General features: G+C 49.1%; 1 protein-coding gene across 2 annotated transcripts in view; it reads left to right on the forward strand.

The window, feature by feature from the left end:
• Window positions 1–16,795, forward strand: part of Frmpd2 (FERM and PDZ domain containing 2) — a 119,670-nt gene that overhangs the window by 29,155 nt on the left and 73,720 nt on the right. For both annotated transcript variants that reach the window (XM_039094910.2, XM_039094911.2), the window contains exons 3-10: window positions 285–442; window positions 4,568–4,633; window positions 6,601–6,792; window positions 7,047–7,179; window positions 9,475–9,556; window positions 10,420–10,555; window positions 11,838–11,909; window positions 13,231–13,405. In XM_039094910.2, coding sequence (XP_038950838.1) covers window positions 285–442; window positions 4,568–4,633; window positions 6,601–6,792; window positions 7,047–7,179; window positions 9,475–9,556; window positions 10,420–10,555; window positions 11,838–11,909; window positions 13,231–13,405 — 1,014 coding nt within the window. The remainder of the gene's footprint in view (window positions 1–284; window positions 443–4,567; window positions 4,634–6,600; window positions 6,793–7,046; window positions 7,180–9,474; window positions 9,557–10,419; window positions 10,556–11,837; window positions 11,910–13,230; window positions 13,406–16,795) is intronic.

Below are 16,795 nucleotides of genomic sequence, written 5' to 3' on the forward strand. Positions count from 1 at the left end.
GTCTTCAGACACACCAGAAGAGGGCATCAGATCCCATTACAGATGGTTGTGAGCCACTATGTGGTTGCTGGGATTTGAACTCAGGACCTCTGGAAGAGCAGTCAGTGCTCTTAACCACTGAGCCATCTCTCCAGTCCCACAGCTACCTTTTGTAACACACTTTTCTATGTGCTGGGTGGAGTTTATTCTGTTCTGTGTCTATATAGGTCAGAATCAGTCTTCAGAGCAAGTGCTGTTGGCCATACTGGCCCTGTTCCTACACCCCATCGTTGCCTCCCTTTCAGATTCCTCAGACTATGTGGTCTGCCCCTGGTCACTCCTGCTTTCTGCAGCCGGAAGTCTTTCTTTCCAAGACAACGTTTCTCACATAGAGGCTGCACCATTCAAGGCTCCCGAACTGCTACAGGGACCAGATGAGGAAGAGCGGCCTGACGCATCTCAAGTAGGTGTGGTATCCTACCTCTCCTGGGGAGACACCCAAAACCCTCTGCTTCAGCACCAATTCTGAGGAAGAGTAGGCTTAAAACGGGTTGTTCATATGCTTTCTTGACAGCAACTTAGTAGCTTTTGGACAAGGCAGATCAACCTCACTGAACCCAAGTTTCTCAGTCAGTTAAGTGATACTAATGTAACTCTTGGATCTTCTCTAATGCTCTTAATTGTCAGCATTACAAACAGTGTTGCGGTCTGGGGAGCTGGCTTGCTGGTTAACATGCTTGCATGTAAGCATGCAGTAAGTCAGGTGTGGTGCTGCATACCCATAATGCCAGTGATTAAAGACGGAGGTGACAGGATTCCAGGGCCTAGCTGGCTGGCCAGTTTAATCAACTGTTAAGCTCCGGCCGGGTTCAGTAAGAGATCTCAAAAAGTAAAGAGGGGGTGCTAAAGAAAGGTACCCAATTGTCTGTCAGTCGATGGCTTCTACGCATGTACATGTGGGCATATGCACCACCTCCATTGTGTATATATGCATCACACACACATGCACACACACACACACACATACACATACACCGAGAGAGAGAGAGAGAGAGAGAGAGAGAGAGAGAGAGAGAGAGAGAGAGAGAGAATAAGATATGCCAAAGCTGGGTGGTGGTGGCTCACACCTTTAATTCTAGCACTAAAGAGGCAGGTATTGAAGGCCAGCCTGGTCTTCAAATTGAGTTCCAGAACAGCCAAGGCCACACAAAGAAACCCTGCCTTGATAAACCAACAAAACCAAACAAAGCAAATGAACAAAAGCTAATAATAATGATATCAACAACAACAATAAAAACCATGCCAAGTGCCTTATGCCGATGTAAAGACTGTATCCAGTAAAGACTGGATTTCCTCAGTGAAAAAATGTTTTCCTTCTGAACAGCAAAATGTTCCAATATTTTCAGCTAAAAAAAAAAAAAAATTAAACAAGTAAATAAAGGACGCGCATTTCAGAATGCTCAGGGCAGCCACACAGTGCTGGGTGAGCACAGCCCTTCTTCCTTGGACCTTCATGGGAAGCCTGTGGATCTGGGGTGCTGCTCCTCTCAGGACCACCCTGGAATGCTGCTGCTCTTCCTTAGGGCTCTGAGAAGAGAATGGCCCTTCCAGGTTTGCTTCATCAAGTTCTGTGTAGCTCCAAGTTATACCGTAACGATGGAAACATGGAGCACCAGTTGCGCGGGCTTCCTTCCTCCAGGCCTGCTCACCCTCCCTGCTGTGAGATCCCTGGGTGAGTCACTGGGCCTCTGGGCAGATGGAGACAGCTGCTTCTCAGACTTCCACTGGCACCTCCTGCTTGGTACCCCACCTGGGCTGAGCTGCCTGTCATGTTTTGGACTCAGCGAACATGTCACCCTGACTCTGAGCTCTGGTTTTCTACAAGGACACACCAAGGCAATATGCAAATTCGGGGGCTAATAGCCAACATGGACAAGCCCTCGCCAGTGATGGGCAAGAGGGTTGACTGGGAGGGCAAATCTGCTCTCCTCTTTCCCCTCACGGTCGGATGCATTTAAAGTGTTGGTCTCTTCACACCTTCTGGAGATGGCTTCTGAGAGCTAGAGAGCCATGTCTGCTGCCTGCTTTGGGCTCCGTGGCAGCATGGTGACTCTATATGCCACATCTGCCCTTGTTCTCTTTCCCTCCTCCATACTCTGGTTGCTCTGAGCTCGTAGCTTCTAAATGAAGCACCCTCAGACCCTGCCTTGTAGAGGAGCTGAGCTGAACAGGTATGAAGTGATGTTGGGGACGTCCCTGTGACCTCCAGCACTTCCCATGGCAGTTTGACTTGAGGGAGGTCCAGCTGCTCCTGTGCCCTAGCAGTCCAGAGCTAGAGAGAATCCCGCTCCCTTGTTTCCTCCTCCATGCAGAAGTGTCAGGCCCTGGGGAATTCTAAGGCCAGAAGAGGCTGAATCTAGAACAGGGCAGGAATGCTGCGAAGATGCTAGCTAGTTAGGGAAAAAATGACAGTGAGTCTGAGTCAGAGAGAGCCAGTGTGGGGTGGGACTGGGTTCTAAGGAATCTGGAAAGTGTTTATATTGGCCACTTACCCCTCTGTTCTGACTGGCCTCTGGAGTGACTCCGGGAGAGGCTGAAGGCAGTCTCCTCTGACTCCTTAGGAAGAAGAAGCAGGCAGGGTCATCTACTCTCTTGGTCTACTACATCCAAACTGTTCTGATGACCACGGTTCCTTTCCATCCACCACATCAGTTCTCCCTCCAACTAGGCGTGAGGAGTGAGGGGTATGTGGAAGGTCAGGAACGTAGTGGTCCCAGCAGGGGCTGTGCTTAGGACCCTCTCCAAGCCTTGGCTGCATTCTGAGACCGACAGCTTACTCTGAGCAATGCATCCAGCACCATCCCTGAGTGCATCCAGCACCATCCCTGAGTGCATCCAGAACCATCCCTGAGTGCATCCAGCACAATCCCTGAGTGCATCCAGCACCATCCCTGAGTGCATCCAGAACCATCCCTGAGTGCAACCAGAACCATCCCTGAGTGCATCCAGAACCATCCCTGAGTACATCCAGAACCATCCCTGAGTGCATCCAGCACCATTCCCAAGTCTAGACCAGGAGCAGGTGGCAGATGTGGGCAAGTCTCTAGCTGGGAGCCCCTTAGGCTTCCTTACCTCTCCTCATCCTCTGAGCAGGCAGATGTGTTCTTGTGCACAGAGCCAGGGTCTGCCTTCAAAAACCTTCTCCCCGGCCTTCTCTTCTCCCGTGTCACTCTGTAGACTGTATTTAGGATTTGGGATAGAGCCTTCTGGGCTCAGCTCTGCACCCAGGACATTTCAGACAGAGCTTTGGAATCCAGACAGTCCTGGGTGTGGACAGAGCCTCTGCTGTGCATCAGACTCCTGATCGGTGTGCTGCTCCACTTCTGATCAGGGTCATTGCTATGAAGATGAAGCTTGGGGACTTTCCCACACTGGATCTGGGGGTGGGGCTGGGTTTTAGGGATGCAATTTCAGATAAAGACAATAGTTTATTGGCACAAATGACATGATTCACTCCTCATTTTTATGACATGGGACTCCAAAGCCACTTGCATTCAACCCTTTGTCTGCTCCAGGAGCCATAGCTTTTACACACGGTTTACTACTTGAGGGGCTTCTCTTCCAGAGCTCTACCCATGTTAGGAACACATGTCTTTTCCTGAGAAAACAATCTTCAAGACAATGGTTATCAACCAAAAGGACATCCATTCATCTGGAGCCCACAGGTCTGGGGACAAGGACATCAGCTCTAGGTCTTGGATTCAATCCCATGTTTGAGTCTGATTCAGGCAAACCCTCATCCATTGTCGTCGTCATCATCATCATTATCACCACCACCACCACCACCACCACCACCATCATCATCATCATCATCACCACCACCATCATCATCATCATCAATTGGCCTGATAATGATCACTTTCATGTACTTTTGTAGTCCAATGCTCACTTTAAAAACAAGGAGCTTCAAGAAGTCTGACCACACTCTTCTTGTTATACTGTGTCATTTTCTGACAAGATAGACGGCTTTGTTGTATGACTGACCCTATCATGTAGTCCGCAACTGGCTTTGGTTACAAGAATCAGAAAGCCCCAGATACAATATCCAACCCCACGGTTAGTCTTTAGTTACTTAAGGAGGAATTTAGGTGTGGGCAGCAGCTCAGGGATATAAACAAGGATTCAGGGTGAATTTCTTTCCATTCAACTCCTTATGCTTATTTCCACATGGTGGCAAAATGGCTGCTGTGGCCCCATATATCATGTGGTATTACATAGAGAATCAGCAGCACACGTGTGGGGCCAGTTACATGCTTCTTTTTTGCCCCAATAAAGCATCATTTTTATTTTTTTCCAGAAGTACCCTAACAGATGTTCTTTCTTACTTTTTACCAATCTTGGAGTCATAGTTACTGCTAGAAAACAAATTTCTAGCCCGTAGCGTGGGAGGCAGGAAAGGTTAAGGAGGTACAGATGGTTCTGGGCTAGCCAGATTCCCTCCCCTTCCGTGTGGAAACTGCTGCACTTGGCCTGCTGGCCTGTGGAGTCACATGCCTGACATCTAACCATGTGCTTTTCTCTTGGGCAGACGCATGTCTACTCCTTAGGGATGACTCTCTACTGGTCAGCGGGGTTTCGTGTTCCACCAAAGCAGGTCTGTACACAAGAATACATCGTATCTTCCCAGGTCATCTTTCTGGATTAGTTTAGTGGCTCTCCCCTGTGCTGGACCACACACATTGAGTGTAGATCTTACACCCTTCTGTCCAAAGCCATACATAGGCATTACAAGCCAATTGCACAACTCGTTCCCTGGCCCCTGAATCCATAAACAAACATCTCCAATACTCCAAGCAGACCTAAGCTGAGACTGGGAGTCAACCTAAGATTTACTTGTCTGCTCTGTTCAAAAGAAGTAGCAAGCTAGAGGATTTCACATGTAACAAAGACAGTTACTTATGTATTCTCTCAAATGCTTTCAGAATCAGCTCTTCCTAAAGTGAACTGCTGCCCTGCGAAATGCGTTCTGTGCTCAGTAATTGAGGTACAACGCACCCTGCAGTGTATCCTCTGAAAGAGGTTTCAGACCAGCTTGTTATTGACCATGGCAAGCCTCAAAAACATAGAAACTTTATGGGGTAAAGCATTTGCAACCGGTGAATACATGTACCATAGGCATGCATGCATTTATGTATATGGGTTCATGTGTGTCCAAACCTGCATGCATGTGTGGATGCATATGTTCATTTGGCATCATATGAGTCCTTTAAAAACCAGGACTATAAAAGCATCATTGAATTTAGTTACAGGACCATCCCTCCCCTCTCACCAATCCACCTCTCTTTCTCCCTCCCTCTCTTCTTCACCTCCCAGCTCTTAAGCAGAAAACTATTTACAACTTGCTGTGTCTGAGGTGAGACCCCCGCCCCCGCACTGGCTGCCTGCTACCCCATAATTATATATTTCAGCATCTACCAGGCAACGTGGATTCCAGGATGTGGCTTCTGCTCCTGCCTGCTGGTTCTCTGACATCCCCAGGGTTTGTCTTTGGGATGTGTGACCTGTAAACCAGTACTTGGCTTACCGTTCTGCCAGCCTCAGCTTGGACCCAGTCCTTTGGGTCCCACACTGCCATTCTGTCATAGTCCCTACTGTCACCTTTTCCTTACACACACACACACACACACACACACACACACACACACACACACACACACACAGCAGTTCTTTTGTACCAGCTCACCTGTACCCCTCTGCCTTTGCAAATATGCCACCTGAAAAGTCTTTGTACCTTGTCCCTAAACCCCTGTTGTCGCTTGAGGCCTGCTTGAGGTTTACTTGTGGGATCCTGTGCTACCTGAAGCAGCTGTGCTGGGCATAGTGGCCTCTAGTGAGCTGTGTACGTACTTGAACACATTTTGCAGGGCAGCAGTTCACTTTAGGAAGAGCTGATTCTAAAATCATTAGGGAGAATACATAAGTAACTGTCTTTGTTACATACGAAAGCCTCTAGCTCGCTGTGAAGACAGGCACAGCCCAGGCTCCCTGAGAGCATAAAGGGGGTAGTTTCTCTTTGGCCTGATGTGTGTGTGTATGACACAGATTTCTAGCAATGGTGACTGTGACTGCGGCTTTTGCTGCTGCTGACTTAAATGTAAGCCACTTTAACTTAAAGGTCTGATTTGCTTGTACTCGTGCTCCAGGGGGAAATGCTCATGAGAGAACCAAATAACCATAGAAAGCAGCAGGCTCCCAGACCAGTAGTGTGTGTGTGTGTGTGTGTGTGTGTGTGTGTGGTTGTGTGTGTGTCTGACCACTGGTGTGGCCAAGTATTTGGTTCAGGTCAAGGTCCATGATGCCCGAAACAGACTTCTGGTCAGTCTACCAAGCTTGCATTCGAGCAGAAGAGCTAAGATTAGAGGGCAGCACTGTGCACTCTGGATGTAGAAACCATTGCTCAGACTCAATGACCAATCAGATGTCTCGTTCCAGAAGAAGCGAACTTGTTCTACTTGTGGTGAATGTGTTTTCTGGAGTCTCCAGGACATGTAGGCTTCAGTACCCCACAGCAGCCACTTCTCTTGGTCACGGCCACACTTCTCACCGGTGTATGCTCTGTAGCCCCTGCAGCTTCAAGAGCCTATGCACTCCCTCCTGCTGGCCATGTGTGAAGACCAGCCACGGAGACGGCGGCCACTGCAGGCGGTTCTGGAAGCCTGCCGGATTCATCAGGAAGAGGTGGCTGTGTACCCGGCCCCCGCCAGTCTCCATATCAGTCGGCTAGTGGGTTTGGTGCTGGGCACCATCTCTGAGGTCAGTTATAGAGCCCATCTTTCCCATTGGGCAGCCACTAGCTGTGTGGCGATTGGGACTTCAATCGGCTAATTAAATTAAATTGATATTAATAATATTATTAATTAAAAAATCAAATAAAAAATTTAGGAGCTTGGCGTTAGAGCACTCGTCTAGCAAAGAGTTAGTGAGCCTGACAGCGCGCTTGCGTGCGTGGGCGTGAACGTAGCCTTCTGACTTGTTGCTGGTTTGCGGCTCCCCCGATGCTCACTCAGGTGGAGAGGAGAGTTGCAGAGGAAAACGCTTGTGAGCAGCGGAACAGAAGCTGCTTTCTCAGGAGCAGGCTGCATCAGGCAGACAGTGAGAGCCCCGGATCTCGGGCCCCCGATGCTCTGCAGCCTCGGAGAGGTGAGTAAAGGCCCTCGGTGTTCCTGTTTGGACAGAGGACACTCAAGGTGACCATTCTATCGTCTCCTGCCCTGAGTGTGTGGACATCCCTGCTATGTACACAGAGCTCTCCCACACAAGTGCCTCTTTCCCAGAAAATGCCACGGGCCTGGGCCTAGAGGCACTGTGCCTAATAAAGTTTTATTAGTTGAATGGAGTTGATTGCATGCAAAATTAGGTCTTTAAATTGAAGTCTAATTGTTCAAATTGATGAGAACAGGTTAGAAAAGCAAGAAAAAGGTTTTATTTTATGTCTGAGCGTTTTGTCTGCCTGTGTGCCTGTGTACCGTGCACACGCCTGATGCTTGCGACAGCCAGAAGAGGGCATCGCCTCCCCTGGACCTGGAGTTACAGATGGTTTTGAATCACCACGTGGGGGTGCTGGGAATCGAACCCGGGGCCTCCAGAAGAGCAGTAGGTGCTCTTCACCACTGAGCCACCTCTCCAGCCCCCAAACAGGAAAAGGGTTTAAAAATGACCTTGTAAGTGGAATGATGAGCAAATAGCTCACAAAAGACTTTGTTGCTGCAGTTGCCATTACGTTGGGTATGCTGGAAGAACGCCTTTTACGATACCCTTTACACATGCCTGGCCCTGATTTCCAGCTCTCCGAACTTGACTCATACGGGAGTTATCTTTCTTGTTGCTGTGAGGTGCTAAAAGGCACAAGCACCTGAAGGGGTGGGCTTTGGTTTTGTTCACAGTTTGATGGTACAGTCCACAGTGTAGGAGCTCATGTGGCAGAAGTGACAGGCAGCTGCTGGTCACATTGCATCTGCCGTTAGGAAGCACAGAGAAATGAATACCGGCACTCAGTTCACTCGCTTCTTTTCATTTAGTCTGGGAACCCATCCCATAGAAGAGTGAGACTCCTAGTTAGAGTAGATCGTCTTATCTCAACTAAACCAAACTAGACTCCTAGTTAGAGTAGATCGTCCGAGCTCAATTAAACCAGTCTAGACTCCTAGTTAGAGTAGATCATCCCAGCTCAATTAAACAAGTCTAGACTCCTAGTTAGAATAGATCATCCTACCTCAATTAAACCAGTCTAGACTCCTAGTTAGAGTAGATCATCCCAACTCAATTAAACCAGTCTAGACTCCTAGTTAGAGTAGATCGTCCCAGCTCAATTAAACCAGTCTAGACTCCTAGTTAGAGTAGATCGTCCCAGCTCAATTAAACCAGTCTAGACTCCTAGTTAGAGTAGATCGTCTTATCTCAATTAAACCAGTCTAGACTCCTAGTTAGAGTAGATCATCCCAGCTCAATTAAACCAGTCTAGACTCCTAGTTAGAGTAGATCGTCCCAGCTCAATTAAACCAGTCTAGACTCCTAGTTAGAGTAGATCGTCCCAGCTCAATTAAACCAGTCTAGATTCCTAGTTAGAGTAGATCGTCTTATCTCAATTAAACCACTCTAGACTCCTAGTTAGAGTAGATCATCCCAGCTCAATTAAACCACTCTAGACTCCTAGTTAGAGTAAATCATCCCAGCTCAATTAAACCAGTCTAGACTCCTAGTTAGAGTAGATCGTCCTACCTCAATTAAACCAGTCTAGACTCCTAGTTAGAGTAGATCGTCCTACCTCAATTAAACCAGTCTAGACTCCTAGTTAGAGTAGATCGTCTTATCTCAATTAAACCACTCTAGACTCCTAGTTAGAGTAGATCATCCCAGCTCAATTAAACCAGTCTAGACTCCTAGTTAGAGTAGATCGTCTTATCTCAATTAAGCCAGTCTAGACTCCTAGAGTGGCTCTTCCTGTCTCAATTAAACCAAGAAGTCTCTCAAGACACGCTCAGAGCTTTGATCCCAGATCTTGTCATGCTGATCAGTGTAGCTACCACACTCTATTTACTTGTTATTTTGAAACAGTATCTCATGAGCTAGCCTTGGACTCACGATCCTCTTACCTCAGCATCTGAGTGCAGAAATTACAGGGGTGTGCCACCAAACCTATAAAGTTTATTTTTATTTAAACATTTGTTCCTTTGTTTTTTTGTTCATTGTTCTTAAATCAAGGAGCTACTTTGGTTTTTGTCATTAGTCACACTCCCCTCAAACGCTCTTCTCACCCCCCAGCCCCACTCTCTTTTCCATTTGCCGTCTGACAGCATAGACTCAGAGACATCTAGTAGTTTCACCAAGCCCACACAGCTGATCGGTTGTGCTGGTATCCACAGTCTGGGCTGCTTGCCCTATACAGCCAGGTTGTTTGCTTGCACCACCCCTCTGCCCACTGTGCTGTTTGGTTAGTTTCAGGGCGAAGCACAGAGACACAGAGTTCCTTGGAGCGATGCTGGAGCACCACAGCGCACAGTCGTAGCGGCTTTAACAGGTGAGTCTCCCACTACTGTGCACTGTGAGCTTGGTGGGGGAGCCTGCATACCCTGCCTCTTTGCTGCTTAGTGATGCTCTTCAGAGAATGACGTTAGTAAGAAGCCAGGGTACATGGGGCCTCCTAACAACTGTGTCGTCAGGGACCCCCATATCTCCTGGGAACCCCATTCAGGCTCAGACATGGAGCATGAGCCTTGGTGGTTTTGTGGTGCCCCCCAGGCCCGTCCTGCCCGCTACATAGCAAACAACCACAGGGCACAGTGGCTACAGACCACAGCTTCTCAGAGCTCAGATCCATGGCTTGGTGATTTCAGTGAGGACTAGCCAGTTCACCCAGCCTCTCTGACTGCCTTCTGCGACCAACTGAAAGCTGTAGAGGCTTCACTATTGGGGAGTGGATTTGTTACCCCAGCACCCCCACAAGTACATTGCATACTGTGCACACTGTGATGGCTTCAGCCCCTCGGGCTGATAGGAGTATTTTTAGCTCCACTGTATCACAGGACCCCTCTTGCATGTGTGGTTGGTCTGCGGTAGGTGATGCATGCCTGTTTATTGTCAAAACAGTTTAAATGTCTAAAGTTTCCAAATCAAGGTCATAGCCATGATCTCTTTAGGGAACTTTGGGACCTTGGGGTCATAGTGGGCACAGAGACAGAATCTTGGGGTAGGGGTTAAGTTGATGTGGCTGTACTTCCCCACCCTATGGCTGTATAGTCTCGGCTTCTGAAGGTCTCAGCTTTACCAACAGAAGAGGCTATGTAACCTCTCATGAGATGGGGGATAACAGGAGGTGGCAGCTGAATCTGTCACAGAACAGATGCATCACTAAGCGTGTCACCTGTCCTCACCCCTGGCCAGCACATTTGCAGGTGCAGGTCCCTGTGACTGTGAGGAAGGTCCACGGTGTGGCTCGGGGCCTATGCTCTTGGCAGAAGCAGAAAGCTCAAAGCCAGCAACCTCTTCTCCAAGGAATTTTCTGCACAGAAAGGGAAAGGTAAGCAAAGGGGGCTGGAGCTGGAGGACACTGTCAAGAATGGTCCCAGCTGGGACCCGTAATGCAGAGGGGCAGAGGGCCTCAGGGCTTAGGGACCTTGGGGTGGGGTTCATAGACCTGAGCGGACAGAAACCTGAACCCTGCCACTCGAAGCTAGGTCTCATTCAGTCCTGCCTCCCTGGCTATACAGTAGATGCTGCTTATGAAGTGAGGTTGGTTTCAGGTCCACTTCTGCAGTTTGAGGCCATGCGTGTGTAGAGCAATAGCACAGGATGGCTCAGAGGAGAGCTGCCGTGGTAGCTGGCCCTTGTCAGAGGCCCTTTGGGCAGGCAAAATGAAGGGACATGCCTGGAACTGCAAGGTGGCTAGAAAGAAGTGAGTCTTATTTCTTGTTGGGTGCGTGCGTGCGTGTGTGTGTGTGTGTGTGTGTGTGTGTGTGTGTGTGTGTGTGTGTGTGTTAGGAATGGAAAAATACAGGGGATTGAGGCCAGAGAGCAGCCTCACCAACCTGCCAAGTCTTGAAGGCCAGGCTAATGGGGCCTGCAGGTAAGGGTTGTTTCTGTTGATTTTTCAGAGGCAGGTGAAGAACTCTGCTGAGGGCTAGTTAGCTTGTTGAGGTCAGTTTTAGGGGTCCCATTCAACTGCTCACCAACTTGGTTTTTGAGGTAAGGTCTCTCACTGAACCTGGAACTCACCAAATTCAGTTAGACTGCCTGACCAGTAAGCCCCAGGGAGCCTTTTGTCCCCACATCCCCAGGGCTGGGTTGATAGGTGTATGGCACTGTGTCTGCCTGGCTTTTGCATGAGTCTGGGGGACTGAGCTCAAGTACTCAAGTAGTACTTGGCCTTGGCACTTTTAGCGGCCAAACACCTCCTCAGCTCTTGACTTTCTTGAAGGTTTTTTGTTTGAGGCAGGGTCTTCCTGTGCAGCTCATCAGACTTCTGATGCTTCTCTTTCAACATCCCGAGTACTGGGATTACAGGTGTGAGCCTCTGCTCCCAGCTTGTTTCAGACTTTCCATACACATGAAGATTACGTAATTCAGTACGGATGTTAGCCTCTACTGAAGCACCCAGGAGAGTCGGCGTGCTCCTCCACCTCACTCTTAGGCCTCTGTTGAGATGGACGGTGGCGGGCTCTGCCCATGGCACCACTGTCTTGCTGGAACCTGTTTCCTTGGGGGTGGGTGTCACTGGGAGGCCGAGGGCTGTAGAAGGCAGAGAGAGATGAGCTCCAGGCCTATCTTCTTCTACCTTTGATTATTCTGGGTTTTTTTCTCAGTTCTCCAGACCGGAGTTCATCCTGTTGGCTGCAGAGGCCCCTGTGACCCTACATTTGCCTGGATCCATTGTGGTAACTACTGGTTAGACTGGGGGGGGGGATGGGAAAGCATCCACAAGCTGAACAGACTCGAGGCTCACCTTGGTTTAAATGGGGCCCATTCTGAGGACAAATTGGTAGCCTCTCCGTGCTACCACCATGAACCTCTGTGTGTCTCTGCTTCTCTTCCTTCCATCTCTGCTCATGCTGCCTTTTCAAATCGGTGTAAAGTATTCTTTTCGTCCCTTCATCTTCCTGCATCTATCCTGTCCCTCCAGATCCCTGCCAGGGCATAGCCACCATACTCCTGCCTTTCATTCTCCCTCAGGAGAGGAGCTCCTTGTGACTCCCTGTCCTCTCACCCTCACTCCCAGTTCAGCCTTCCTCTCACTCAGCACAGATGCCGTGGAGAATCTCCACGGATGGGTCCTCTGCCAGGCCCGGCCCTGTATACTGTGTCAGACAAAGTCCTTTCCATGTGAAGCCTACAGTCTGGGAGAAGGAAAAGAGAAACAAATGCATAACAGAAAAGCATGCCAGGTAGCAATTCGTGCTTTAAAAAACGCGAGAAGACATGTCCGTGTGGGGGAGGGTAGAGAAAAATAGGTAAGGATGAGGAAAAACTGCTCCTTTACCCAGAGAAGTGCTCTGAGGTGCTAAGAAGGGAAGGAGAAAGGCATGGGAGGGGGTAGGGAAAGGGCCTGACAGACAGCATTATTTGGGTGTGCTATCCAGCTTAGCCCAGTACAGGCCCTTATGGCAGGGGCCATAAGGCTCTCAGCTAAAGTTGAACATTTGGTAGGATGATCTTTCCAATTTCCATCCTCCTAGAGCCAAGGTGTCTGTCTGGCCAGGCCTGTCTGGCAATGCTGCCTTTTGGCTCTTTGGCCTTCTGGAGGCAGGGCTGTGGGAAGGCCGGGATGGTGTCCTTCTTTTCCCAGGTTCCTATGTCACCACCATGCCTGTCTATCTTCTCCATAGCTCAGAGCAGTGCGATGAACACTAGGAAAGCCTCTCCTGGCTCAGTCAGGGGTTCACGACTCATGGACGGGTCTGAAGAAAAGCCGGGGAAACATGAGATCAGTCTTATCTCATGTTGCTCACCTCAGAGATTCCTTAGACCTGACTTGGGGTCAGGTCTGCCATAACCAACTGCGCAAGCCTGGAAAAGTCTCTCGTTGTCTCTAAGCCTCAGGTTTTCATCTGCTCATAGGGAGCAGAACTCCACTCATTCCACAGGCAGTTAGACAGTTAATGAGGCATTGCGTGGAGCTCACACAGCCTGGTGACTGCCCTGGCTAAAGACTCACCACCTCAGCTTAATTGTGAGCACTGATGCTGTTACTGCTTTCAGACCAAAAAAGGGAAATCCTACTTGGCTCTCAGAGACCTCCGTGTGCTCTTGCTGAACGGACAGTGTCTGGAGGTGAAGTGTGATGTGGAGTCCACGGCAGGAGCCGTCTTCAATGCCGTCATGTCCTTCGCCAACCTTGGGGAGACCACATACTTTGGCTTGGCTTACGTGAAAGGTAGGTGCTTCCTGATCGCACTAGTGACCTGAGCTTCCGGAAACCCAGGCACATGGGTTCCTTCTGAACAGCTACTTGATCCTGGGACAGCTTACTTTGTTTACCTTGACATGGGTTAGCATTGGGAAGAGGGGCATTTTGGGTACCTGTGTGAGAAGCATGGAGTGAAGCACTGTCATGGAAACATGGCGGTAGGACATGTGTTGGTGGCTGGCCAGGACTGGCCAGTTGCTGTGCATGCTCCAAAGGCAGACAGACAAACATTAGAGATATTTCTAAATTATCTGGGATGCTGCTGGCATTTTGCACCTTGATCCCAAAGATCCCAAGCTAATCTTTCCTGAGAGAATGGTTTGCTTGGTTCTTTCCAAGCCTTTTTTTTCTCACGAGGGGCCTTTCTGCTTGTGAGCTCTTAGTGTAGCACAATGGCGCTCTCGGCAGTGTCCTTGTCTCTCCAGGGTTCTCCTCAGAACTCTTCCACAAGATCTCAACTTCCAAACAGACAGGACAGCCATTTTATGCTGTTACATAGGTCATGACCACTGAACTTTAACCTTTGTGACAAAGGAAAGCAGTTTTAGGAAACATTGTATTCTTCTTCAGTGCCTGCTGTGTAACAAAAACTATTCAAAGATCTGAATAGTAACTTTATTTTTGAAAACATTTTAATTAAAATATAGAGTCACAATATCTCATCCCCTTCCACTCCAGCCATGCTCCACCTCTCAAATGCACAGCCTCGTATTTGTCAGTATTGCTGTGTGTGCTTGTAAGGTGTGCACAGACACAAATGCAACCTGTTGGGTCTGTGTAGTGTTTAGTGATGCTTGTGTGTGTGTGTGTTTTCAAGGATGACACTCGGCATTGGATAACTAATCAGAGAGCTCATCTCTGGGTAAAACGAATTCTTGTCTTGTCATCTAGGGTGAGAGCCTCCCGAGACGGCCCCATCCACGCTGGTATGCCCATTGGCACTGTTGCTGTTCAGACCTTGTTTAGGCAGCTAATACGGTTGAGATTTCATGGGTATAGCTTTCCTGTCATATCTGAAAAACAATCTTGCAGCAGGCTTCCTGGTCTTCTGGCTTTTACAGTCTCTCCACTCCCTCTCCTGCCTTGTTCCTGGAACTTAGTATAGGGGTTAGGTTGTAGGCATAGCAACAGGAGTTGGGTGCTCCATAGTCAGGTGTCCTCTGCATTTGACCAGTAGTGACTTTCTGTCATGGACTCTGTCTTCTGTGAAAGAAGCTTCGGTGATGAGGGGTGAAAGCTACATTGACTGGGCAGCCCTCAGAAAACAACTGCGTTATATTGATGTGAAATGTACAATGTTAAGTGGAAACCAGGGTGTGGGCGATGGCCTGTTGGTAGGTAATGTGCCTACCTTGTGATTGGGTGGGTTGGAGGAGGGGAGGAGGGACTTGGAGTTGGATTGTCAGGACTCAGGTACCAAAAAATCTAAGTGTGATGGTGTATCTTTGGAATCCCAGTGGTAGTGAGGCAGAGATAGGCAGATCCCTGGGGATTGTTGGCCTGCCAGTCAAACCTACCTGGCAAGTTCCAGGCCACATAGAGTCCCTACCTCAATAAAAATGCTGGATGGTGCTGGAGTTATGACATTAAAGACTGTCCTCTGGCCTCCACAGGCACATGCATTCATGTGCTCCTATGTATACATGAACATGCACACACATGTTCAAAATACTAAATGAGCAGGTAAGTAAAATCTAAGTGAATACACCCCCTACCCTCCAGTCCAGGAGGTGATTATAAACCCTTCTTACGGGGATGAGTCCTCAGTTTCTGGAGCTGCTTAGTGGGGGGCCTCCTGGGGAAATCATGGATCTGCAGAGAGACCATCTTGAGAGGGTTTGCTGGAAAGACTGTATCGGGATTTCATTTTCCCTTGGAGAACATCCAACTTGAAGGAAAGAGAGCATGGCATGGGGAATCAAGTTCTGCAGCAAGGGTGGAGGGCTGGGGTTGTGGGATGATGGCCATCAGCAGCGAAGGCGGAAGGCTGGGGTGATGGGGTGATGGCTGTTAGAGGTACCTAGATATCTACCTACCTTTCCACACATACCTGCCCAGGCAGAAAAGGCTGGCGGCTAATTTAAAAGCCCTACCTTCTAACTGTGGTGGGAGTCCTACCCTAGACAAGCCACTGTCCTATATGCTGGGGTTGGAGGGTGGAGCTTGGAATCTACAGAGGGTCAGGCAAAGGTAGACCTACAGGAATCCTGGGAGTTGCCCAGTTTGTTTGAGAGCAGCCTTTTTTTTTTTTTTTTTTTTTTTTTTTTTTTTTTTTTGTATAGAATAGAGTTTATTCAGGGCAGGACATGAAGAGAAGGGGGAAGGGTAATGGGGAGAGAAGGGACAAAGGGGGAGAGGGGAAGAGCAAGAAATCAAGAGCCTGAGAGCAGTTTTTAAAGGAGCAGAAGGATGGAGAGAGTGTTCGGCGGTTCCGGCTGACCCAGCCTTCGATCTAGATGGGCTGGAGGATTCGCTCTGCAGGACCTGAAGAGCTGAGCTGCAACCTGAGACTGTTCTTTTCTCTGCCTTGGTCACTTTGGACTGTTACAACAAAGTGCCATGCCTGGGTGGCTTAGACAGGAGCCTTTCCCCTTGAAGTCGGGATCTTGAGGTCTAAGGTCAAAGTGACAGCTGACGTCACTATTTGTAGGGATCTGCTTTCTGGTTCCCAGAGGAAATCCGTCTCATTGAATCCTTACATGGAAGAGAGAAAGAGTGATAAAGGGAAGGAAGGAGACACGCATGTGCACACGCATGCACACGCACACACATGCACATGCAAATACACACACATACATGCACATGTGTGCTTGCATGTGCGTGCGCGCGTGCGCACACACACATGCACACACACACACACGGGAAGGAGCAGCAGAGGGAGAGGGAGAGGAGAGGGGGAGGGGAAGAGGGAGAGGGAGAGGAGAGGGGGAGGGGAAGAGGGAGAGGGGGAGAGGGAGAGGGAGAGGGAGAGGGGGAGGGGGAGGGGGAGGGGGAGGGAGAGTGAACCTCGGGTCTGAATACCATTACTCTGGATGCTTGGCTTACTGGATGAGTTGGAGGAGTGCAAACACCTAGTAGGTAATGTGTCTGTTCCTGGGAGGTGCAAGGTGGTCCCATTGATGCAGAAAGACCTGGTATGTGGCAGGAACTTCATACTTCATTTATTTGTCTCAGATGACATCTGAGGCCCAGATGCTAAGTGGCAGCTTTGTCATAAATACAGTCACCACTGAGCATCCACAGGGAATGGATTCTAGGACTTAAGCAGACCCCCAAATCCACAGAAGTTCATAAGTAAGATGAGGTGGTGTGTGCATGTACTGTGTTCACTCCCCTGTGCCTCGTGAGCACACAGAA

Source organism: Rattus norvegicus, chromosome 16 (genome assembly GCF_036323735.1).
Source record: "Rattus norvegicus strain BN/NHsdMcwi chromosome 16, GRCr8, whole genome shotgun sequence".
In the NCBI taxonomy this organism is placed as follows: Eukaryota; Metazoa; Chordata; class Mammalia; order Rodentia; family Muridae; genus Rattus; species Rattus norvegicus.